Consider the following 27,382-nt stretch of genomic DNA (forward strand, 5'->3'; position numbering starts at 1 on the left):
TGTTTACTTTTTTTAAAGATTTTTATTTATCCATGAGAAACAGAGAGAGAGAGAGAGAGAGAGAGAGAGGAAGAGGCACAGGTAGAGGAATAAGCAGGCTCAATGCAGGGAGCTTGAAGTGGAACTTGATCCTGGGGCCTCCAGGATTACACCCTGGGCCAAAGGCAGCACTAAACCACTGTGCCACCCGGGCTGCCCTATGTTTACTTTTTTTTTTTTTTTTAAGATTTATTTATTTTAAAGGAAGAGAGAGAGAGCACATGCCCAAGCAGTAGGTGGGAAAGAATATCAAGCAGATTCCCTGCCAAGTGCAGAGCCCAATGTGTGGCTCCATCACAGGCCCTGAGATCATGACCTGAACTGAAATCAAGAGTCGAGCACTTAACCACCTGAGCCACACAGATCCCCCAATTTTTTATTTTTATTTGTATTATTTCTTTTACTGTAAGAGACTGTAAGAGACTATTTACTCATTCTTCTTACTAAGGAGGGCACTTGATGGGATGAGCACTGGGTGTTATACTATATGTTGGCAAATTGAATTTAAATTTAAAAAAGAAAAATGAATCTTAAAAAAAAAATAAAATAAAGTGCTGGCCCTGGCAGTATTTTGAAAAGATATAATACCCAAGAGATTTTACTCAGGCAATTCTAAATAAGTAGCCTGATTTTCCCGCTATGTTGGAGAAAAAAAACATGTTTTTGTATTTCAATGTGACTTGGTGTTACAATTACAACATCAAATCATTAGGTCTTATTTCAAGCAGGAAATGATTTGAGTTCTCTGTACTACATAAAATTGACTTGGAATATAATATGAAAGAGAAAATTCATGTTGGTGCTAATAGTACGAACTATTGTACACAATCTATGGAGGCGGAACTAGAATTGCATTGTCATTGGTGTATATGTGTGTATGTGTGTATTTGAAAGCTTAAACTTTCAGATTTCATAAAGAAAGAATGTTCTAGTTTTTTCCCCTTATTGACAGTAGTTGCTGCTACATGACTAAATGTTATTATTACTTTTTTTTTTCTTTCCTGTGTATACAGGTAGTGCTTATTCTAATTAAATACACAGGGTTAGGGAGGAGGAAAAATAACTGTTATACAGGACAGTGATGAGAAAGTAAGAATAAAAAACAATTTTCACCCCAATATCGAAGTTCTTTTCTCCTTCACACATAGGTCTTGCATTATAACCTCAATCTATCTGACAGAGAGAGTTCAAAACAAGAATAGTCTATTTTGAAACTTACTTTTTATAGAATGTTTTCCTGCAAAGCAAACATGTCCACAGCCCTCAGATCACTTGTATCATGTAATAAATTCTAAAAATTTTATCCCAAAATTGAAAACATCATCATGTGTGAATTCATTGTAGATTTTATAAGTATTCATATATAATCAAGTACACTACTTATTTATAACCTATTAGCTCAGGAATTTATATATTTACTTGGTTTACCTATTTGCAGTATGAAGAGAGATGACTAGGGGCACCTGGGTGGCTTAGTGTGTTAGAGGGGATAGAGCCCCACGTAGGGCTCCCTGCTCCGTGGGGACCCTGCTTCTGCCTCTACCCTTCCCCCTGCTTGCGCTCTCTTTCTCTCTTAAATAAATAAAACCTTAACAAACAAGAAATGATTATTAAATTATGTGTTATTTGACATTTTGATATCTACTGACAGAGTGACTTGTGTCCCTATAAAGACAAAAATTGTACTCCATGAGCCAACTATACACAACTATTTATTGTGTGTAGAAGTAGGGAGCTGAGAATCTTCTTTTTATATTCCAGTGACGTAATTCCAGTTATATCATGGCATTTCTAGCAATTTATCACATAGTTTCCCATGGAGAAATATCACTTTTCGCCTTATCTATCATTGTTTACTTCAAAACTGTATCATGTATAGTAGACTATTTACAGGCAAGATAAATTATATCGCCGCTTTAATTTTTCAGGTTTACTACTCTCGCTGGTGACATAGAAAATGAAAAGATTTAAAATCCATTTCAAGCATGTAACTATAATTTCATAAAATTTTATGTTCCACCATATATAACGTGTGATAAAAGATGTGAAGTACAGAAAATATTCACCAATATCGCCTCTTCATGACTGTGAGTTTGAAGCCTTTTTAATAGGGCTAAATGTTCAGAGGAAAGCTTCCCTTTTCTCTGTTGAAAAATTGATACAATAGTTTCCTGTGAAATTAAAAATAAAATGAAAGAGGAAGTGCATTATTTAGGCTAAGTTAGAACACCTGAGTTTGGTTTCCAGGCTCCCAACTTTGGAGCTATATCAGACAAGCCCCAGGCTCCTCATTCTCAATGCAAAGAAGGAAAGGATTATTAATGATGTCAAAGGAGATAATCCTCATAAAAATAACTAGTACATTTGTATAAATTATTCAGATAGAAAATATTAGTATAATTACTAATAATCAAATGATCCCATTTCATTTTATTTATATTGTTCTCCGCACACATACCGCAGTCTGATCATAAAACTTCCGTCGACTACTTTTCACTCCATGTTATTTTCCCTGTATTGCTAATGGAGCTTGAAATTGATGGAGTCCTTTCTAATCCTGGCATCAATCTATATTCTCCATCCCTGATGCTTTTTAGTGCTACTGACTTCTCCCTCCTATCAATGCTGTCACACGTTTACATATAAAATCTTGAAATAGAGTTGATGGAATTTATCTTATCTGAAACCATCAGAAAACTAAGGTTTTTTTTTTTTTTTTTTTACTTTTAAATGTTTTGAAGTTTATAGATGCAAAACATTTTGATGTATTCAACATTATGAGGCAGCTTTCAGGAGCCAAGTTGCCAGAATGTTGAAGCAGATATTTCCACTGCACATAATGGAAAGAACTGTGCAGAGAGCTTGGATAACCTGATTTCTATTCTGATTTCTGTAATTAACTAGCTCTATGATATTGAGGAAATCACTTAGCCTTTCTGTTTCTCAATTTCCTCCTTTGTGGAATGAAATAATTAAAACAACATTCTCTAAGGTACTCTCCAGTTTCAAAGGCCTGATTTTATGCCATCAGAGAAGCCATGCATGAAGACCCTTTTTTTCCTTTTCTTTTCTTTATAAAATCTTGTTCTTACCAACACAAAATATACAAACATTGTTTTTGGAATATCTGATCCCAAGTGTAATCTGGCTTAATTCTAGCCTATGATCAACACAATGGGTAGATAGCCAGAGTGGTCGGTCTCTTCAGTTAAGGATGTATGCAATGATCTGGACTGGCCAGTTCAAGAGTCATGGTAGAAATAGTTCTAGGACACAAAAGATACAGCTTACACCTTGGATAGGCAGCTTTTATTTATTTATTTTTGTTTGTAAACTGATATATATCTGAGCTGACTGTTCAAATGTCTTATTACTCTCTTTCCTCTGAATAGGGCCAATAAATTTCAAGCATCATTAGCAGCAAGTGTGTACTCAAAACCAACAAACGATATGCCAACCTCTCAGAGAAGGGTTCAAGATATAAGATGAGTGGAAACCTTGTTATATCTGCAAACATTGATGGATCATAGAAGCAAAAGTACTCAACATTTTATAAGGCAATAAATGCAGCCTATTTTGAACTAAAATACAACATTATTTGTGTGTGTGTGTGTGTGTGTTTGTGTTTTTTTTTATGTGAGAGGAATCAAAACTCGGGATTAAAGAAAAATTGTGCTCAGCCCAAAGTGTTTCCTCCCAAAAAAGGTAGAGGATTTGGCTTAGGCAGCAGTTGAATTGTGGTATCATAAAGGTTCAAGCAGAGAATTTCAAAAGCATTGTGTGGATTGCTACGAGTTTCCCAGTGTGTTCCTGTGATTCTGAATTGGGGAAGAGAATTGGGAAGGTACTGCGAACCATGGCCCTGCTTCATTCCTTCTATATTCTACACAATGAGTAGCTGCTAAACTTTCATTTAAGAAATTCTTTGTTTAGAATAAATCCTTAGAATGCATGGCTTAGAGAATACTGGTATGGAATGCAATACAATGAATGAGTCTATGCATTTGATTAAAGTTTAACTAACTGTCATTATTTGAATGGCAGGAACAGAGACCTTTCCCACAAAGTAAGTGTCTATAGAGAATGAGACCACACGTATCATTTGACTTCTCACAAGGTTTGACTTGATAAAAGCTCTGCCCTCAATTCTGAGCTCAGCATAAAAAGATCAATGGCTCAGATTCCCTTTATCCCAAAGTTAAGATTGGCAGATATTTCACTTTGACCTAATACAAAACAGAGTTGTCTCAAATTGCATAAGGGATGAAGAGGTAGCAATAGTAAATCTGCTGCACTTTGGTGGTTTTTTTGTTTGTTTGTTTGTTTGTTTGATGACCTTAGATGTAGAGGAACAGATTCTACCTATGTTGATCTTTGAGGCCTTACTGATGGACTTGTCCGCAAATCTGTGGCACTTGAATACAATTATTATTCAATAAATGCTTATTTCATGGAAAAAGAAAGTGGGTGGTTTTATTTTGGGATTTCTTTTGTTGTTGTTGTTTCTTTTTTTTTTTTTTTTTTGACTGGAAAAAGCAAGTTAAGGGTAGGAGATTTATGAGTTCATTCTATGAAGAAAAGTCCAATTTCAGGAATTGATATGATGTTGTCAGAAAGACTGCCTCTCTCCGTCTCTTATTTCTCTCAATCTCCTTTTCTATTTAGACTTAATTTTCTCCTATTTTCAAGGCATCCACATTATGTTGTCCAGGGTGCAAGGTGAGGTGAGTAGTAGTCAGCTACTTCTTTGACTGGAAAGGCAGATGCTAACATTGGCCAAACCTGAGATCTATGTCCATAGTATAGTCAAAGGGACAAATATTACTAGATTACAGGATGTGTTTGTATGGGATCATTCATACAAATGAAAGAGCAGATGTATTTACTAGAAATAGTAGAGTAGGTATACAGGCAGGGAAAAATTAAATAAGCAAATAAATTATGTGTCAGAAAATTGAGGCACTATGACATAATGATTAAAAGAAATATATAGTTGGTCATTCAGATGATGAAATGTGTTTCTCAGATATAGTTGGTCTTCATCCACAGTTACTGAAAATGCTTGAGAGCCATAAAAATGATGTGAGTGTCTTGTTATTAATTAAGGTGACTTCTGGATCCCACCAAAGGGCAAGGGCTGGTTGTAAGGAGGACCAACCATTTGATTAGAGGGTTGGAACTTTCAGACCTACACTCTGACCTCAAGGAAAGGGAGAGGGACTGGAGGCTGGACTAGTCAATGGCCAATGACTGAGTCAATCATGACTATGCCATCCATGATGGCTCCTTAAAAACCCAAAAGACTGAGTTGATGAACATATGGACACTGGGGAGAGTGGCATGCTGGAGAGAGCATGTCAGCCATAACCCATCTATGTATCTCTCCATCTGGCTCTTGATTCATATCCTTTATCATGTTGCTTAGTAAACTGGTAAACATAAGTAAATGTTTCCCTGAGTTGTCAGAGCAAATTAAAAGAACCTAAAGAGTAGGCTGTGGGAACCTCCAGTCTGTAGCTGATCAATCAGAAGCACAGATGTAGGAACAGCCTGGAGCTTGCCACGGGAAGTCTGAAGTGAGGGTGTGGGGAGGTAGTCTGGTAGGACTGAGCTCTTAATCTGTGGAATCTGATGCTATCCCTAGGCAGATAGTGTCAGAATGGAGTCAAATTCTTAGACATCTTGTTGCTGTTTGAGAATTGCTTGGTCTTGCATGTGAGGGAACACTACTCCATGCATTGGATTCAGGAACCCTAAAAGAGTTGGTGTCAGTACAGGCACATAACCAAGAAATCAAAATTTCTCTTTAATCAAAAGTCATGCTTTTTTTAAAATGAAGTAACAGTAATATTAGATTTCTCTAATTATCGTACTATTCACTGTAAAACAAATTCCCACAGATGGAGCACCTTAAGACTCACAGGTCTGCAGGTAGAAATTCACAGAATAATGGGAGTTCAAGGCCTCACAAGATTGAAACCAAGGTGTCAGTTGGATGTCAAGCTCTTTCTTGAGGGGGAGAAAATCAGCTTTCAAGCTCATTAGACTGTTGCCAGAATTTATTTCCTTGCTATAGACCTCAGGTGCTCTTGATACCACTAGTGGTGATGTGGGACAGCCCTCAGCTCCTAAAAGTTGGCTCTCTGTATCAGCAATTTAAATTGAATAGGGACATGAGTGGTTGTTTTCTTCTAAGCCAGCTGGAGCTTGTGTCTCTAACTTCCTCTTTCTATCCCTGTGGGGGGAAAAAATCCTCTGAAGCTTTTAAAGGGTCATATGATTAGAGACATAATCACCCACCCAACATGATACAACCCTAAGAATTAAATCCATGTGATTTTCTGTTTTGTTTCTTAAATTCCACATATGAGTGAGATCATATGATAAGTTGATAAGTGTCTTTCTCTGATTGACTTATTTACTTATAGGGGAAGAGAGGAAAAAATAGATGAAATCAAAGAGGGAGACAAACAATAGAAGACTCTTAGTCATAGGAAACAAACTATGATGAGGGGGTTTCTGAGGGGGGCATGGGGAGAGGGGGTAACTGGGTGATGGGCATTAAGGAGTGCACATCATGTGATGAGTGCTGGGTGTTATATAAGACTGATGAATCACTGACCTCTACCTCTGAAACCAATAATATATGCTAAGTTAATTGAATTTAAATAAAAATGTGCATAAAACAACAACAAAAATAATTAAATCTGTAGTCTTCACAGTCCTGGGGATTATTCCCAGAATGTACACTAACAGGAGAGAAAACTTTGGACAATATGGTGGAGTCTAGCCAATCACACCATATTTTGGAGTTCAACCATAATTGAGAATTATGGCTTGATTTGGATTCAATTTTGTATTGAATATGCACAAGTTTATGATCTAAAATAATACAATGAAGTATGATTATATCCTGCTTAGTCTCAGAAATTCTCTATATAGCCTATCTTAATCAGCAGCCAAAGATGTATATAAAGAGGAAAAAAAGTTAGAAGTAGTGAAGGAGATCAGTAAACAAACTTTTTCTTTTTATAGATTTTGGAAATAATGCAACTCTGCAATCTATAATATTCATGTAAGGTTTAGGAAGATTGCTACACACACATACACACAATTCTATGGATTCCATGAATTATAAGGAAAATTTAATAACAAAGCAATTCAGTTTCTTCTGAAAAGCAATTAAACTTTGAGAGATTTATTCATTATTTAAGGTCTCAATGTCAAATTAAGCATCTACTTTTATAATCCTGAATTCATTAAAAAAAAAAAAACTTGACCTTTAAAAATGCAATAGGTTGAAATCGATTTATTTCACTCAGGCATCCAATAATATATGTTTGCTAAAAGCAGTCAAAATTGAGGTTCCAGCATCTATGAGAGTTGTTTGAATTTTTCTTTTTTTTTTCTTTTTTCTTTTTTTAATTTTTATTCCTTACTTTTTTTCCTTTTAAAGTCAAAGTCAAAGCAGAACTATTATCTCTTTGGAAGTTTCCTGGGAATCCTGTTGCCCCTACTGGAAAACAAATGAACCCAGAGAATGAGTCCTTCCTTAACGTGATTATAATGAGAGATTTTAGAAAAACATCTTGGTTAACCTGTATTTAGAAACAAGATGCAATTTATTGCATTTCTTACATTGAATAGATACTATTTTTGTTTCTCATTAGCACATTGCAATTTAGCATTTTCATACTATTGGACAAAAATGAATACTTAATGTATAAATTATCATGCAAATGAGATAATATTTATGACACTGTTACAGGATATAAGACTGAGAGATATGAATTCTTAACAGTAAAATTGACATGAAACAGCTTGACTCACAATACAAAGACAGCAACCTGGTTAAGTACGTGGATTTATTTTTTCTGCATTTGTGATATTATACTTTCAAAATCCATTTAAAGTAGTTATTTTAAAGTGAGGAAAAGAAATAAAAGACTTCAGTGAGGTGGCTTTGTGCTTTCACACATAAAGCAATTCCCACAGTAATGCAGGCTGCAGAAAATGGGTCACCTTCAAACCACCTTTGAAATAAGCAGATAATATAATTTTCAGATTGCGTTCTTAAGAGCATTGTTTTATAGAATGCATATCTATTTGGTCTTTTATGCATTTTGCAAAAATGTGCATGTGTGAGCACAAGAAAGCACATACTAATATTTTGCTTTCCCCTCCCATTTTTCTCTGTCAAATGCATGTATGTACACATCTAAATATTCTCATACAAGTGCAAGTAGCTGAGTATTTGATTATTAGTTCATTGTGAGAAGGCACATGTGTGCTAAAATCTATTTCTCTACTGAAATGAAGTTTTCCATTGTGTTTTTAATCTAATGGATTTCTATATGCTTCAAAGCAAATTATGGTATAAGATGCAGAATCTTTGAAAAAATATTTTTCATGGAAGTATTTTGTTGCCATAACAGTAAATTATATTTTCTTTAACACAAATTTTGTTCACTTTTTTCTAATTGACCATTAATTGTTCCAAATATGTAATTGACATTTAGTATATTATTGAGATGATTCCTAACTATAGATATGATATGTATTTGTATTTTCAATGAAAACACAAATATAACATGCTTTTTAATTATATGATATTTATGCTTATGAAAAACTTCTATAAGACAAGTGTGATTTGAGAGACATTAAGCTGTAAAAAGACAGTGTTTGGGTTTTTAAAAAAGATTTATTATTTATTACTATTTAAAGATTATTTGAAAGAGTGAGAGAGAGAGCAAGGGGAGGAGAAGAGGGAGAGGGAGAGAGAATTTTTTTTTTTTTTACTTTTTTTTTGGGGGGGGGAAGAATCTTAAGCAGACTCCCTGCTGAGCACAGAGCCCAATGTGGGGCTCGAACTCATGACCCTGAGATTGTGACCTGCGCCAACATCAAAAGCGGTGCTTTATTGACTGAGGCCCCCAAGTGCCTAAAGACACAGTGTTCTGAATATCTTTTTTGCTATGATCCAGATTGTTGCACATTGGACTCCTGTCTCCTTGAGAGCAAGTACTGCTAGGCTCTCTCTTCTAGTGCCTGGTGCAATCACTAACGGGCAGTCCAAAGTGTCCATTAAGTCCATTAAGTCATTAAAGTGTCCATAAAGTACAACCTGGTTTTGCTCACCAAACCGATGTGTATTACGAAACTAGTATTTGGGTAGTTTGTATCTGTGGCTAATCTGATCCTCTGACCAAAAATTTAATGTTTGTTTCTTTGTCTTTTCCTCTTAAGGGAGACCTAGTTTTAAAAGTTAAGGGAGAAAATGACATTATATGGTTCAAATTCAAAAAGAACTGACTTAGTTGAAGTGCTAGTCTCACAGATGCATGGAGTTAGACTACCTGACTTGAGCATTCACTTTGTGTCTTTCTATTTGTGTCTTGAGCTAAGTCAGCGTCTCTGTGCCTCAATTTATGCATCTGCAAAATGAGGAGGATAATGGTAGGGTTGTCCTTATAGGGTTGTTCTGAGGATTAAGGTGGCTTTAGACATATAAAACCATTAGAAAATTGCCTGAAAAAAGTAGAAGCTCGATGGTGTTTTCTATCATTATTTTGGATCCAATTAGTTTTCTTGTATCTATGAATACAAATTCATGTAAATGGAAACAAATATTGCTATACTGGGCTCATTTGGATGTAAATGGAGAGACAGGAAGGGAAATAGACATCAGGAAGTTTGATTCTCAACAGTATCCTCCAAATTTTATGATATAAATATTAGAATCCACATTTTATATATGAGGATTCTGACATCCAAAGAAATTTACTAACTTATATAGTAACATCCAGGTAAGAAGTAATGAGTTTGGGATTCTAAACCCAAATGGTTCATGTTCATGATCATGGATTTCACATTGTTCTATGTTTTACAATAGAGGTAACGTTTGGGTCTGTCTGATTGATTAGAGTTATGAAATACATATACAAAGAAGTTAGGATAGATTATGTAGCTTTGGAAAACTAAATTTTACACTTTGAACTATTAAAATTTCATTACAAAGAGTCCATTTATCCTATTTATCATGCTAACATATCACTGATTAGTTTGAGAACTAAATAAAGCTTCCAAGATGTGTAACATAGTGCCAGGTATTCAGTAAGGGCTAATAGCAAGAGCAATAACTTGGAGCAATAGTAACAAGTAACAATAAATCAGTGAATGATATCTACCTATAATAATGTATAATTATTACTTAAATCTCATCTTAAAATTTATTTTAAACCTAGGATAAATCATGCAAATCTACCAGGTATTCTGAAAAACAACCACATTTGAAATCCTACATAAATTCACTTCCATTTCAAATAGAGATTCCATTACTGAAAATTTGATAAGAATAGTTTATTGTCAGGGGATGTTTTGTTACCTAAAACCTGGCTTTGTGAGAAATGTTTTACAGCGTTGGAAACGTAGGGAAGAAATTATTTTAACCTTCTTCCATATTTTTTCTCCCAATTCCAGGCACCACGCCAATGACCTCTCCAACTTCTCCAGAAGTACCTATTAATATGTTGTGACACTCTCAAATGATATAATGTGATCTGGGTGAGCTAAAGTTGTAAAATATGACAATCTAAAGGAAGAGTTAGGATCCCCCTCATATGTAGCCACACATGCAATATTCAAGGAGAAAAAGAAAAATGAAAGAGAACATCGGGTGAAAAGTATATATTTTTTTTCTCTAACAGGATGTATAATATATCCTAGCACATCAGATTTTGTTGCTCCCCAGCATTGCAAACAGTCTTTGTTCTTCGCTCTGCCTTGGCATACCTCTGGGGAGGTGTGGGCCTTTTTGAATGGATTTCTACTTCCTTAAATAGAAGGTGAAATACTTCCAGATGATAAATAGCTTTGGGTCTGTAACCCAGGCAGGGGAGTTCTCGACTCACTTTGGGCTGTTAAAGAGAATTCCCAGCCTTGTAAAGTGGTTCCCTCCTGCTCAAATGGCAACAATCAAGCTAGGAAGAACAAATGAGTCCCCGCAGGGAGGAGAATGGAGTAGAATGTCAAATATTCTTGGACCTTCAGTGGCTTCAGACAGAAATTTTGCATTATAACATTACCCAGGCAGAGTTACAGATCATCTTTTGGGTCTTGTCTTCTTTTGTCAATAAGCAACGCACTGAACATAATCAAATGGCTTTGTAAGCCAATAAATACAGTGGCCACTGTGATGTTTCTGAGGACAGGATAAGCCTGAATAGAAAATCAAGCAACCACAAAAAAAAAAAAAAAAAAAAAAAAAAAGAGAGAGAGAGAGAAAGAAATACAGAGTATTTTATAAGTACACCAAGGAGAAGAGGGCAAAAGTAGTCTGTTTTCTACGTAATGAAATTGTTTCAGCCAAAGAAAACTGCATAAAATTTTCTCATACTAGTTTTGGCTACTTTATCTGATGGATCCTGTATGTAAATAAAAGAGTCATGCTATTACTTCCAATCACATGCACTGACTGTTGAACCATAAAATTAAGCCCATCTATGGGCTCTGTAATCATTCGAAAACTGATAATGAGTCTGACAACCTACATGCCACTATTGCACCAAAATTAACTGAGGCATATCCTCTACAAGGAACTTTTCCCTTGCGTTGAATGTGTTCATGGTGAGGACCAGCAGAAGATGCCATCCCTCACCTTACGAGGATCTCTTTATTAAGTAGGGCCTACTTCTATGCTCAGACATATTTTGAGACTAAAAAGATATTCTAAGCCAGAAAGGTAAAGACATATCAGGAACTTTCGTATTCCAGCAAATTCAGAATGGAGACTAGATCCCTGAAAACATCATGATAAGTAGATAAGTAATTATTAAAATGCATGAACCTTCTAAACTTACAGAAATTAAAGACACAGAATCCAACTGCAGTATTTGAAAGTTGCTTTGATCTATGCTCAAGATATAGAGAAAGAATTAAAAAAGATATTTGAAGAGACCAGTGGTAAAAATTGAATAGGGGCTGATTATTAGATGATGATGGGTATTTTAAATAATTTTCTTAGATTAGATAGTGACATTATAATTTCATAGGAAATGGGCTTCATTTGCATGAAGTTGGTGCTCCAGTATCAAGTAGTTAATTATGATGTGCTTGGAACATTAAAAAGTCTATAAAAATAAAGCAAAATACTCAGAACGTTGATAATTGCTTAATCTAAGTAGTGAGAATATAGATTTTTTATTGCATGATTCTTTGAGTGTTTTACTTGGTTTGAAGTTTGATTTAAAATATTCTTGGTGAAGGAAGATGGTGTTGGGCCCACACATGTTCATTCTTCTGCTGAGACCATCAGGAAACAAAAATATGAATCCATAATCTTGATGAGAATGATGTGGAGGGCAGGTTTTAAAATAGCGTGCGATGTACCGTGGTTCCTTACGGGCACGATTAGTGATTTGCAAATACATATATACAGCAGATCCACACAAATTTTGGTCTTCAGAAAGAAGCTACATTTTCAAAATCATACGCTTCTCCTTCCAATATAAATCATATGCTCCCCATGCCTAGTAACCACCCCCTATCCTGGCAAATAGCAAATGAAAATAAAATCACTGCTGGACATAGTAATGTAAAAAAGCATTTTCTAGTTTGTGTGTATATTCAACCCAGAAAAAATAAGAATAAATATTTTATTTTGTGCCACAGTTTCTAAAATATAATCAAAGAGGCGCTAGTAAACCCTTAACTTTAGATTAGCTTTCTCAAAACTTTTAAACACTGGGATTCAGATTTGCTTACGCTCTGAAGCTGGTCCTCTGTATCTTTTTAAAGCCTCTCTTGGCATCTCATTTTCATGCTCCATCTAAGATGACTTGGGAAACATCAGAAAATAGCAACACCACTTCCACAAAACAACTGCTTGGACAGTGCAAATTTCGATGTCCATCATTTATGGAACTGTGTTCCTGGGAGAGATTTTAAATGTCAATACTAAAGATAATATTATTGGAGTTGGCTGCTACAGTCAATACAGTGAGCACCTACTCAGAAATAGTTTTTTAAAAAAATAATCGGAATAAGAGACATTTCTTGCTGTTACTTTTGAATTGTTATAACGGAAAATGATTCTATCTTTGCGGAATCATTAGCTTTGTGGAATGTGTAGCTTAAAGCCCTGTGTAAAGTGACATCATGTGATTTGTCATAGTTAACACAGTCCAAAGATAAGGCAAGGCAGGAAAAGTCCTTCTGAAACCCTCCCTCCTTCTTTATGCAAACTACACTAAGAAAAAGCTTCACAGTGTTAGCTCTGCCTGAATTCCATTGCCGAAAGATTCAAGAAATGAATTTCATTCTAGAGATAAATTCCCGAAATCACTGAAGTTTCCAATTTTGTTTGACGCATAAAAATTAGGTTTTTTTTTTTTTTTTTCCAGTTTTGATAATTACTCCTTTAGGGAACTGAACAGGAGAACACACACACACACACACACACACACACACACATTCATCATATTGTTTATGAAAGGATAAGCAAGGGCCATTAAATCATTAGAACTTCCATGAGTGAAATAATGCACACATTAAAAAATAATTTTGGAAAGGGGCACCTGGCTGGCTCAGTTGGTTAGAGCATGTGACTGTCACTTTTGAGGTTGTGAGTCTGAGGGTAGAGGTTACTTAAAAAAAAAAAAAATTATTTGAAGAATTTCAAGTGATACTAAAAAAAGATCATGGTATTTCATTATGGAAAGTGTTGATTTTTTAATATCATGTTATATGTATATATAGTCAGTATTATAAAAATATAAAAGTATATATAAAGTATATATATTTTCATATGTATACTCTTGCAGTTATATATATTTTTGTTATTATAGCAATTATATATAAATGCTGAATATAACTGAAAGTGTACAGAAATGATAGAAGTTTTCTACAATTCCCACGTCAGGCTGTCCCTTACTTAATATTAGAACTGAATTTGGAAAAAAAATATCTATTTAAGTCAATCATTCATGGGCCAGTTCAGTCAACATTGGCTAATTTTAAATATTGCTTGTCAATGCAGGATATTGCAGGTGGTCTCCTATGAGGTATTGTCATGTAATGAACTGCTTTAAAAATTCTAATCTTCTCAAGAGTTTTACATCAATCAGCTTCATTTTTAGTTCAAAATTTTCACGTATTTTCACACATTTCTTTTGAAGCTTTAATCTCTACATAACTCGGCTTTAAATTAGAAGGAAAAGGTAGAAGAATAAGGAGGAACAGCAACTGAATTTAATTTCGATCTTGGATAGAGTCGAAAACACATTTGCTTTTCTATTCTTATGTCAGTTCAAAAGGAAAACAGTTCTGATTTTAGCTAAATGAGAATTTTTTTGTAACTCTACTTGGATCACATTGTAAAAACCTTCTCAGAATTTTCACTCATTTCCCACAATATTACCACATATTCTTTTGAGCCATTGGCAAAATGGATGCAGTTTATAAAGTGTTTGCTTTTGCATTGAGCTTTTGCCTGTCTCATATCTTTAGATAAATTTAAAAGCAAAAGCAATACTCACTGTGTTGAATATCTTTAATAGTATGGGTGAAATACATTAATTTGATATTCCTAAGTCCAAATACATTTATCTACAACTTGATTTTACACTTGAAACTTCCTGTGCTTCATAAGAGTTTGTAAAAATAAAATAGGGGGAAAATTCTTCCTCCCATCATTTATAGCAATTTTTCTTAGACTTGAGTAAAATATGCAGAAATTTTAAAGGAAAATCAAAATCATGTGCCCTCTTTTTGTTTTCTTATTCTCTTAATTATAATACTTACTTAGGCATCAATTCTTTGTTATGCTCTGATGCAAATATACTTGCAGAGCAAGTTTTGAAGTAAATACAAATTCACAAAATGAATGCATTCATTTTATAACATTAATTTGAAGGATGATTTGATTTTACTGAACTCAAACCGAATGTTCAGTTTAAGGACAAAGAGGTAGCCACTGTTGAGTTTGTTTTTTTCTGTTTTAATTTTGCTAATACCAATACACAGAAAGCCTATTTGCAAAAGGATATTTATATAATTTAAAATATTTCAAAGCCTTTTTGGTGTGGGTGGAAACATTAAAAAAACAAAAAGAACTCATTCTTACCCCCAATTTTTCAAGAATGCTGTGCTTGTATGCGAATTTGGAAGCATAGCCCAAATGACTATGGACACTAAAAGCTTAACATTTTTAATTTGGCTGATCTGTTGACTGGAAGGAGGTTTTATATATTCTATTTTTTTAAAGATTTTATTTATTTATTCATGAGAGACAAAGAGAGAGAGAGGCAGAGACACAGGCAGAGGGAGAAGCAGCCTCCATGCAGGGAACCTGATGCGAGGCTCGATCCCGGGACTTCAGGATCAGGCCCTGGTCCAAAGCCAGACGCTCAACTGCTGAGCCGCCCAAGCATCCCTTGAAGGAGGTTTTAAATGTAAAAATGCAGACACTGAAATCAGATGGCCTGACCCAAATAAGAAAAGGTTAAAACATTTTAGATCAGAATCAGAATAAAATATAGTATTTATAAGAATACATATGCTATATAATTTAAATGCTGTGTATGTTATTATTTGTAAAACATATGAATATGCATATTCTTGGAGAATTATAAATAATGTAATATATTATATATGTATACACACATTATGGAATACTTTATGGATTTGAAGACTATGTTCATCTTCTATTACTTCTTGGACTCTAGTTTGAAAAACATTGAACTACAGTATCATACTAATTATTTACCTTCTTTTTAAAAAATATTGTATTTATTTATTCATGACAGAAAGAGACAGAGGCAGAGACACACGCAGAGGGAGAAGCATGTTCCACTCAGAGCCTGATGTGGGATTCAATCCCGGGACTCTGGGATCACACCCTGAGCCAAAGGCAGACGCTCAATTGCTGACAGACATCCCAATAATTTATCTTCTGCTTGGCCCTTTCCCCCACATTAATTATGTATATCTTATTACATGCTATGATATAGTGAATAATAAATGTGTTGAAGAAATTAGCAGAAGCTCAAAACTTTTCTATATTAGGAGATTTTAAATATATAGAATGAATTAGAGCAAGCCGTTTGTGAATTTGAAAGGATAATCAGTGCTTCTATCCAACATTTGGCTGAGCAATATTGAATAACTCATTGGAAGTCAGTATGTTAAAATGAGACACTCTACTACACATATCTGAAACCATCTGGCATGCCAAAACTCTCCTCTCCTTTCAAACGAAAAGGTTCAATGTTTTCTGAGTTCTTTTACCTTCTCTCTCAACTGCATTCAGGGCATTGATTTTTTTTTTTTTTTCAGGATATTCAGCAGGATTTCTGATTTGGTATTGATGAGCCCATTTATGTTTATTACAACAATAACTTAAAATGAAATAAGTACACTTAAGATTAATGCATTTCATTTTGTGAAAATTGTATTCCCCAAAAATGTGGAAAAGAAGTAAATACAGATGTTCAATTTACGTATGTTCATGTATTCGAGGGCTGTCCTCAGACAGTCTCTGGAATCCATTGAGAAATAAGATGGGTTGATAGAAAGATGAATGGAAGAGGAGACATGTGATCTATATATGTGATGAGTCAAATACAATTGATCCTTGAACAGCATGGGTTTAAACTTCATGGAGGTTAAATCTCATATGCATTTTTCCATAAATACATAAACTTATGTTATCAATAAATGTATACAATTACTATATTTTCTTTTCCTTATGCTCTCTTAATAACATTTTCTATAGCTGACTTTATTGTAAGAATACAGTATATAAGGGGTGCATGGGTCACTCAGTTGTTTGAGCGTACAACTCTTGGTTTTGGCTCAGGTCATGATCTCAGGCTCATGGGATTGAGCCCCGAGATGGGCTCTACAGTCAGCGAGGAGTCAGCTTGGGATTCTTTCTCCTCCCCTTCTACCCTTCCCCTAGCTCATACTCCCTTTCTTTCTCTCAATCTCTAAGATAAATAGATACATAAAATCTTAAAAAGAGAATATGGCATATAATATATATAACATATAAAATATGTGTTAATTGACTTACTAAACAGTTATTTTTGGTAAGGCATCCAGTCAACAATAGGCTGTTTGTAGTTAAGTTTTGTTGGAGTTAAAGGTTAAACAGAATTTTCAATTGCACAGGGGTTGAAAACCCTAACCCCTGCCTTGTTCAAGCGCCAACTGTAGAGTAAAAGGTAAATGGTGTAATCTCTGGGATATATATATATATATATATAAATGTTTACCACATATTTTTCTACTTTTTTGTGTGTCTTTAAAATGTTTATATTCAAAGATTTAGTAAAAAAAAAAAAAAAAAAAAAGACGAGGAAGACAAAAAAAAAAATGAAAAAAGAACCATAAAATTTTTCTTTGACTTTTCTGATAAAAATTTACAGTGCAAGCACCTTTACTCTGGGACCATCCCTTTAATAGTGTTCTCTGTCTCTCTTTCTCTTTCTCTCTCCCCATAAAAGCTCCATTCTGACTTAGATAAAGGAGAGGGCACTGTTAAATACACCCTCTCAGGAGATGGCGCTGGCACCGTTTTTACCATCGATGAAACCACAGGGGACATTCATGCAATAAGGAGCCTGGACAGAGAAGAAAAACCTTTCTACACACTGCGTGCTCAGGCTGTGGACATAGAAACCAGGAAGCCCCTGGAGCCTGAATCGGAATTCATCATCAAAGTACAGGATATTAATGACAACGAGCCAAAGTTTTTGGATGGACCCTATGTTGCTAGCGTCCCAGAAATGTCTCCTGTGGGTGAGTAGGCAAGTCGAAGTGTTGTCAGATGCTCTGAGGCCTCTTCAACATTTATTTTTTGCACGTTGATGTAAACGTCTTATTTGTAAGCCAGAGGATGATTCTTCCAGTATGGAAGATACAATTACTTTCATTTATGTTTTCTTTCTTTCTTTCTTTCTTTCTTTCTTTCTTTCTTTCTTTCTTTCTTTCTTTCTTTCTTTCTTTTTCTTTCTTTCTTTCTTTTTTTTTTGTCCTTTCTGCCTCATTCTAAATATACACATAGATACATAAATATCTAGGATCTATAAAATTAGTCACTAGTTTCCAACCTTTGCACTCACCTGAACTCACAGAAATCCTTTGTAATCAAGTACTAGACTCAATGTGTACTAAGATCCATTGTCATTGCGATTCGAGATGCTGACGTGGTGCTGAAGGTAACTACCCCTACCCACAGATGCCAGCGAGTGATTCTTGGCTCAAAGTAAATCATCCAAAGCATATATCACATATGAGTCTGGAAGTTGTCCAGAAAGGAATGTGTTGCATCCTTTGTAGCTATAGATAGAGATTCCAGAAGGATGATATTGTTTTTTGTTTTTTGTTTTTTTTTTTACTGCAAGTAACCCATGGTAGTTACACCATCAAATCAAGAAGTAAATATCATTATCATTAGAATGATTAGGATGAATTTACAATTAGGTATAGTATCACTACTCTTCTTAATAATTTAAATTTGATATAGATTCACACTTCAGAACCAACCTCAATTTGAAAGTTCTAGGATGTGTATTTTGAGGTCAGCGAATCAAGGATCACAGCTTTAACGACAACTTTAAATAGCTGTGATTCCAAAGTCACCGCTGCCAATCCCTTATTCTATTTCAAAGTAACTTCTGGTGTTTGGCAGTTTTGTAAGATAAAGCTGCCCATCGCTTCCAGGTTACAACTTGAAACTCGTATGGTGAGCCATTGCTAATTTTCCTGGCTGACGTTCCTCAGAGAGCTGCTGCTGGCCCTACAAACCATCCCAGACATGTAGAGACTACACTGAGGGCAGAGGCAGGTTAGTAGCTTTAGGAGTTTGTCCCATGGATTTACCACAGATTCACTTGAAATTATGTCTATGACCTTACCCGGTGTTCAAAGGTCATATTCTCTCCATGACCTGAGGAACCAGCTCAAAGTAGTTTACTTAGATTTTAAACATTAGAGCACACGGGTGCAAATCTGTTATTCAACTTCTGCTACATTTTTTTGAGCTGCACTTGTATCATATATATATATATATATATATATATATATATATATATATGATACCGATTGCTAGAGATGTAGAAGTACAATTGGGAAGAAGTAGATCTTATTAAAAAGTAGGCCCCGGAAATGGGGAGAGCTAGTTTTTTAACTGTGTCTTGATTTTACAGGGAGAGGAAAAAGGAAGGTGCTGTTCTGAAAAAAAAAAAAAAAAAGAAAGAAAAGAAAAGAAAAGAAAAGAAAAAAGAAAAAGCAAAACTTTTAAGAAGACAATGCTCAAAAAAAAAAAAAAAGAAGACAATGGTCTTTCATACCTAAATGGTTTAAACGAGGGCTTACTTCATGTAAATTGGATTATTTACATGAATTTACAACCCTCGGTGACTATTATAGAAACAACATCCTTAGAGCAAACATACACATAATTCTGCATTATTAGAAAATTCTGTCTTATTCGGTAAATAATTAGGTCTTTTGTTGTGCCAATTGGGATAAAGGGATGAACCATCATGCAGAGGAGTTCCCAGCTAGCACCCGAAGAGAGACATGAACCTGGAAAATCAGGGTAGGTAAGTGAGAAAACAAAGTGGCCCCAGCTTTTGCAGTATTGTGGGGAGACATAATTACCTGTGCTCTCTTCAAGTTTCAGGAGGATCTAGGGAAGAATAGGTTATTTAAAATGTTTTGTGGTATGGCAATACTGAAATCTCTCATTGGTTATTCAAGAGATTCCAGTAAATAAATACTTCACCAGAGTTTCAACACACACTCTCTGCTTTTTCTTTCTTCTTTCTTTCTTTCTTTCTTTCTTTCTTTCTTTCTTTCTTTCTTTCTTTCTTTCTTTCGTTTGTTTAAATAATGGTAGAGCAGTATTTCTTTTGAACGTGATACCACACTGCATGCCATGGGTTCTCCCAGGGATTATTGGACTACCTTTACATAATATGCTTTTTTTTCGAATATATACTAAAAAACTATAAATGCCACTTATGAATTAAATATTAGAAATTATGGGACATCTGGGTGGCTCAGCGGTGGAGCGCCTGCCTTTGGCTCAGGGCGTGACCCCAGGGTCCTGGGATCGAGTCCCTCGTCGGCCTCCCTGCATGGAGCCTGCTACTCCCTCTGCCTGTGTCTCTGCCTCTCTCTCTGGTGTTTCTCATTAATAAATTCATAAAATCTTTAAAAAAAAAGAAATTAAATATCTACCACGTACTTCTTTTGCCATTCCCCACAATCCTGCCTATGCACATAACCAAAAATATAGGAGACCCAGTGAGGCTTGTGACATTTGTTGTTTCTGCTCTTACCTGACCAACCAACCTAAAGCTAATGAACAATACTGTGCATCCATCCAAGCATCATATTCACGGCCCTAGAGCCCCTGAGCTCCATTCCGAAGGTCACCCTTCTGACCACATGGAGGTGGTCACTGCTGTAAGTCACTTAGTCCAACGATTACTCCTCTCGCTCTCTTCTTTTCCTGCATCCCTTCTGGGCACGTCCTGTCTCTTTGTCATTTTCTCTGGAATATCAAAATTGCTTTTGGTCAAGAGCAGATGGAGTTTGCCATGGTGTAGGAGACAGTACCGCTGCTGTCACGGCTTGTCTCACTGCCGGCCTTGTGTATCTGTGTGAGTGCTCTCTGGGAAATAACTGTCCCGTCCCCGTCCCCATAGCTGACAATGTTGTTATTGACAGTGTTGGAGAAGAAGCAACCGATTTACAAATAATAGTAAAATAGCTTGTTTCAGAATAGAGACCAAGACCTATTGGGGCATCAAAACAGTTTGTGATGCAAATGTGAAGTTAGCAATAGTGGACTGTGTGTCTGAAAACGTGACACACTATTAAACATGGACCGGCAATGAACTAAAGTGAAAATTACAAAGAAACTGTGCACAGGGGAGTGGTGGTGAGCAAGGTGGACAGAGATTGGAGAGGAAAATCGATATTTAAGACTTATCAGACTATGGAATATATTCTGTTCCAGAAAGTTGAAGGAAATTCCAGTGAATCTGTGACTTGTTTAAGGGAAAGGCCACTCTGTTACTAACTCGTGCTACGTCCACCCGGCTACAGAAGTAATATTCACAGATAAAGTGCTTTTCCTCTGACCCAAGGAAATTACTTAATGATCCAGATATTCCCTAAATCGAACTTCCTCCTCGGAGACAGATTGGGACGTTATAAATGTGATCTAATTCTTTAAGATCGCTACAGTCACAGTGAGCTCCAGGCACAGGCCTCCTTTAGTACCGGTGGTTACGCACGGATACGGGGTGCAGGTTCAGTAACTTTTCCTAGAGAGCTGACACGTATGACATCTTTAAACTTCTTCATACTTGTATTATCTTCCTCGGCCTGAACTAAGCCATTTTGAGGCAGCTGATTGGGTTATTCATAACCAGGTCTCTATTACACATCTGATAAATGCCAGTTGTGAATCACAATTTATGCAATAAGACCTACCTTTTCCGGAGCAATAGTTAGCAGCCAGGTGATCCAAACCGTGTTTTATTATTTAACCATTACAATTATTTCATGCAGTATTGTTGACTCTTGGATCATCATTTTTACATGAAAACTGAACTCTAATTTCAGAAAGTAGGTATGGCTCCCAGCAGCTTCTTTAGAACAATTCATTGCAATCAGTTATACTTTTTAGTAGTGGCTCCTAAAAATGTCTTTGGGCCTTAAATTTGGCTTTCAACCTCAGATGAGCTGGTTAAGACCTTGAAATGCTTACTTTATTTTATATATTATTTTATTTTATTTTATTTTATTTTATTTATTTTATTTTATTATTTTTATTTTATTTATTACAAACCTGAGGATGGGGGACCCAGTTTAAAACAAAATCTGAGAACTAGGTATCTCTTATTCACTGACTTTAAAAGAAAAAAAAATAGTGTAAGAGTAAATAGAATAAGAGACACCTAAAGAGAATTACACTGCTGGCTTATTAAAACATTAACATTGTACCCTCTTATTTTTTTTTCCCCATGAACTCTATTTTGTTTTACATGAAGTTTAGGGAAAAGTGCTAAGATGAAATTTTTGGTGGAGTTTTTGGGAGGCTTTTAAACAGAATATTTTCTATGTGGCCATACTTAAATAGTCCAACTCCACAAAGGAAATAGTAAAAATGATGACTGTACCTAACATTAAGTCATTACACAATTATTATAATTTAGAGACTTATATAAATATCCAAACTTCCTTGCTTTCATGGAAGTGCCATAGGGGGACAGATCAAGAAATCACAAAGCAGATGTATTATCTTACCAGATGAGCTAGCCGTGGCCACAGAGAGCAGCTTACCTGCTACAGTAGGAACGGGTCAATTCTCATTGGCCTCTCTCTGTGTGCCCTATAAGCAGTATTTTTGCCAGGAAATTGGAGACAGAATGTTAGCTGTTTTCTACAAATAAAGACATTCTCTATGTAGAACCAAACTGTGATTATTAAAACCAGGAAATTGACCTTAATGATGATGGCATTATTGCCATCTACCCCTTAAACCCCACTCGTGCTCTATCTGTTGTTTCAATAGTATCTTATATAAACACACTTTTCAAGGTCAAAATCACATGGTGCATTAGAATGCCGTATCTCGCTAGCGTCCTTCAGTCTGGATCAATTCCTTACTTTTTCTTAATTTTGTGACAGGTTTGAGGATTCCCTTCCCAGTGACTATTTAGAATGCCCCATGTGTTTGCCTGATGTTTCCTCACGTACAACTTCAGGATAGGCTCTTTGTTAGGTTCATCACAGACATGATGCTGTATTCCTGCTGCAACTTATCGAGTAGAACAGGATTTTGATTTGTCTCATGACTAACGATGTTAATTTTGACTACTCGACCAGCGTTGTGCATTAGTTATCTGTTGCTGCACAATCCACTAGCCAAACACTTAGCAGTGTAAAACAGCAAACACTTATCATCTCACAGGATCGTGGATATCCAGGAGTGGCTTGGGTGGGCACCTTTGGCTCAAGGTCTCCCAAGAGGTTGTATTCAAGCTGCTGGCTGGGCCTATGATCTTTTTTTTTTTTTTAATATTTGATTTATTTATTCATGAGAGACACAGAGACACACAGAGAAAGAGAGGCAGAGACGCAGGCAGAGGGAGAAGCAGGCTCCATGCAGGGAGCCCGACCTGGGACTCGATCCAGGGTCTCCAAGATCAGGCCCTGGACTGAAGGTGGCGCTAAACCACCGAGCCCCCCGGGCTGCCCCTGGGCCTATGTTCTGATCTAGAGTCTTCATTGAGAGGAGATAGGAATTGGCCTCCAAGCTTACTCAAGTGGTGACTGGTAGACCTCAGTCTCTTGCTCCGTGGAACTCTCTGCAGGGCTTCCTCACAACATGGCAGCTGTGTGGCCCCAGGAAGGGCTGAGAGGGAGCTAGAGAGAAGAACATCTCTGATCAAAGCCACAGTCTGTATTTATAACCAATATTTAAAGCGGCATCCTATCATTTCTGCCATTTTCCAATGGTTAGAAGTACGTCCAGCCCAATTCAGGACACGGAATCACCCGAGAAAACTTCTACAAGGCAGCTGAGATCATTGAGGGCCTGGTTATAGTCCACCTACCACAGTGTCCCATCTGGACCCCTTTAATCCATGTTGCTCTGTCATGCAATATGTGCTCAGCCCCCTTTCTAGGACCCTGGGATCTTTTTCCCTCATGGCATGAATCCAAAGTCCAGAAACTCATCATATAAATCAAGTGCAAGAGCAAATGAGATTCCCTAGACTTATTTCCTCTTGATCCGCAGACTTGTGATGCTAGAGAAACCAGCTACTTACCCCCACCCTGACACCTAACACACAGGGGTGAGATAGGCATGAGAAAACTCCTGTAGACATTTTTGAGAAAAGAGGGAAAACTAAATAAAGGAGTCACTGGTCCATCATATTCCTGAAGTCTAGTTGGCAAATATTAAAAGCTTGTTGATTAGGTTCAAGGCCTGAGAATATTTGTCCATGGCTCTCAGTTATTACTGTCTGGGCTCTTGGTTCTACCTTTTGAGTTATACTTTTTAATTTTTTTTAAATTTTTTTTTATGAAATGCAGCACGTACTTGCAACTAAGCAGCACTCTTGGTCGGCTTCCTGCCAATAGAATTCAAAGTGTTCAAAGGCCTGTTCTCACTGTACAATCTCTGACTCTCTGTCTTCAGTTCACACTTTTGATATTGCTACATATAGAACTCTTTATTTTGTCAGTGGCAAGGGTATCCCATGAATCTTTTGGGGGTTCACTGAATTAGACCAAAAAAATCCCTTCAAGATAAATCCTGTCTACCTTGGACCCCACTGAGGGACCTGAGTGACAAAGCCTTCACATGAATTAGAACCCTTATTGTTTGCTAGAAAGGATCTTTGAGTCATACTCACCCATTTATCTCTTAAGAGCGGAATTTGACTAGACAGTAAACCAATGGGCCAGCTTTGATCTTTCTAAGATCTTAACAAAAAGATTTACAGTAACCCCATTGCTTTATCTTTTGACTGTGCTTTTTGTGTGCTCTGGACTTGATTTTTGCCTAGAAACCATTTCTTAATTTTAGCATCATTTGCCATCTGGAAAGACTAGTAATCTTTAAAACCAGCAAGACCTGGATCCTTTTTGTTCCAAGGTCCCTGGGTCTTTTTCTACTGTTCAAATAAATGGGGGCCACAGTTTTGCTAAATTTTCGGCCCCTGCATAACAGTGATCTTCTAGTTTCCAATAAGATAACCTGATTTTCCTGCAAGTCCTCACGCGCAGCACCTTCCAAGTCCCACATCCAATAGAAGAGTGTGTTCAGTGCATTTTATACTGACAACTTCCTCAAAGCCCACGCTGCCCGACTGCAAAACCATTACCACCTCTTAAGTGTTTGTTATAGCAGCACCCCACTACCAGGTACGAAATTGCTATTTTCTACTACTATATAACAGATTACTGCAGGATTTAGAGGCTTAAGACTGCAAGTATGTATTATCTCTTGGGTATCTATCTGGGTCGTGAATTTGGGCTCAGCTTAGCTGGGTGCCTCTGCATCAGAGTCTTGTGTGGATTTAGAGTCAAGCTGGCAATAAAAAAAAAATGTGGCTTCATCTAAAGATTCACCTGGGTGGGGGGGTTTCCAGTCGTGAGGTTGTTGTCTTGTAATTGATATCCTGTCACTTCTGCTCTATTTTATTTGTTAGGATCAACTTGATAAGCTCATTTTACTCTCCAGGGAAAGGAATTAGCTGAAGGACTGAATAGTGGAGTCCGGCGTAGCTGAGGATCATCTTAGAGGTTGTCTACATTAGAAAATGATCCACTGTAAACCTACTCTTTATCTTTCTGTAATTATTACATATTTTATCAAAAGGTTTTTGTTTTGTTTGGTTTGTTTTTTTTGGTCAAAATATATTTTGAAACCAGGGAAACAACCTGGTCCTCATCACACGTTCAGCTTACCCATCTATTAGTTTATGTCAATGTAGTCTCAAGGTTTCTTATTGATTAAATTGGTTCTAATGTATTAGCACCATTACTGATTTTTTAAAGACATTTATTTATTCATGAGATACTCAGAGGGAGAGAGAGAGAGGCAGACACAGGCAGAGGGAGAAGCAGGCTCCCTGCAGGGAGCCCGATGCAGGACTCGATCCCAGGTCTCCAGGATCGTGCCCTGAGCCGAAGGCAGAGGCTCAACCACTGAGCCACTCAGGTGTCCCATCCATTACTGATTTTAATATTGAAATTATTTCAGTTTTAGCCTTAAATATAAAGTGTAAGTAAAGGCACTTTAGGCTGATTTTTTTTTGTGTGCCTTTTTAATATGACATCTTGATTATTTGAAGACTCCTTTACTTTCTGGCCCAAAAATATATTTAGGAATTGTCCTGCAATTTTCCTTCCTCAGCTCTGGGATGAACTATTTCTCCAAGGGGCTTTCTCCCTACCCTTATGGCAAATAATATTTAAAAGCCAAAATCTGGTTGCTGTATATATGCTGTGCTATTGGAAAATCATTGCTCTTAGGCCTTCTCAGGGGGCACAGCTATACGATATATGTATGTGCATATACATATATCATACTTATTTCTGTATCATTCTTTTTTTAAGATTTAATTAATTAATTTGAGAGAAAGAGAGAACAGGATCTGGGGAAGGGCAGAGGGAGCGACTGAGGCAGGCTTCTCCCTGAGCAGGGAGCCTGATGTAGGGTTGATCCCAGCACCCTGGGCAGATGCTTAACAGACCGAGCCACCCAGGTGCCCCTATTTCTGTGTCACTCTAAATACATTGAAGACCTCGATTTCATACCAATATCTCCTACTCTACTCTAACACCACTCTTCTAGGTTTTTTTTTTTTTTTAACTTTTGTAATTTACAAGTCTTTTTTTCTAAGAGTGAGAAATCTGGCCGTTGTTATCCTTATTGTATTTTGCTATTTGATCAAGCCCCCTGGGTGCAACCAGTCTTTCACCCCCACACAACCTCCAGACACCTTGCAGATGCTCTGAAGACTCCACTCCAACTTTGAAAATCTGCACTGTCTGTTTCCATTTTCATCCCTATCCTGCTATGGAGATTCTGTGCCCTTCACTAGGGCTCTGAGTCCCCATCCTAGGCTGCATTTCCCACAGGTAACATGCCTTCCTCATGCCCGCCAAACTCCGCGTGGACACCTTTCTGACTGCTCTGGCTGCAGTACCTGGCTCTGGTCTGTTGCAGCTCTGATCCAACTGCTCCACCCCTATAACCCTGCCAGCACAAACGCCTACCTTTGCCTATCCCAGCTAGGCTTTCAGATGAATTATTCTAGAAGATAAGCAAAGAACAAGGGTCCTCTTGGATTCTTAAAAGAACTTAACATGTTTCTAGAAGTGATTATCGAAACATGCATTGTGTTTAAATCAACAGTCCTTCATTTGACTTGAATTTCCTTCATACTTTGTTGAGCTGAGTCCAAATTTTGATATGAGAAGCCAAAGATGACCCAGGAAGGAGATGATAAGGCCGCGTTTGCCAAAATATTGGTTTTTGAAATTTGTTTTCCACATTGGAGAGTAGCTTTTCTATTCATTACTGAGAGACAGAGGACAGAACTCTCTTTTAACATGTTCAAATGTGATATGTAGATGTTAAACTTAAGAGTCCAAATCCCTGCTCTACTATTTCCTAATTGTGAATATATGCATAGGTTATTTGTCCTCATGGTGCTTTGGTTTCATTACTTTCAAATGAGGAATAAAAATACTGAATTCTCAGAGTTCCTACAAGCAGTAAAAGAGAGAACTTATATGCAAC

General features: G+C 36.5%; 1 protein-coding gene across 3 annotated transcripts in view; it reads left to right on the forward strand.

Annotated features, from left to right (window-relative positions):
• The window catches only part of CDH12 (cadherin 12), a 963,430-nt gene that overhangs the window by 756,459 nt on the left and 179,589 nt on the right, over window positions 1-27,382 (forward strand). For all 3 annotated transcript variants that reach the window (XM_035714925.2, XM_025436284.3, XM_025436285.3), the window contains one exon: window positions 17,544-17,838. In XM_035714925.2, the coding sequence (XP_035570818.1) occupies window positions 17,544-17,838 (295 nt within the window). The remainder of the gene's footprint in view (window positions 1-17,543; window positions 17,839-27,382) is intronic.

Source organism: Canis lupus, chromosome 4 (assembly GCF_003254725.2).
Source record: "Canis lupus dingo isolate Sandy chromosome 4, ASM325472v2, whole genome shotgun sequence".
Taxonomy (NCBI): domain Eukaryota; kingdom Metazoa; phylum Chordata; class Mammalia; order Carnivora; family Canidae; genus Canis; species Canis lupus.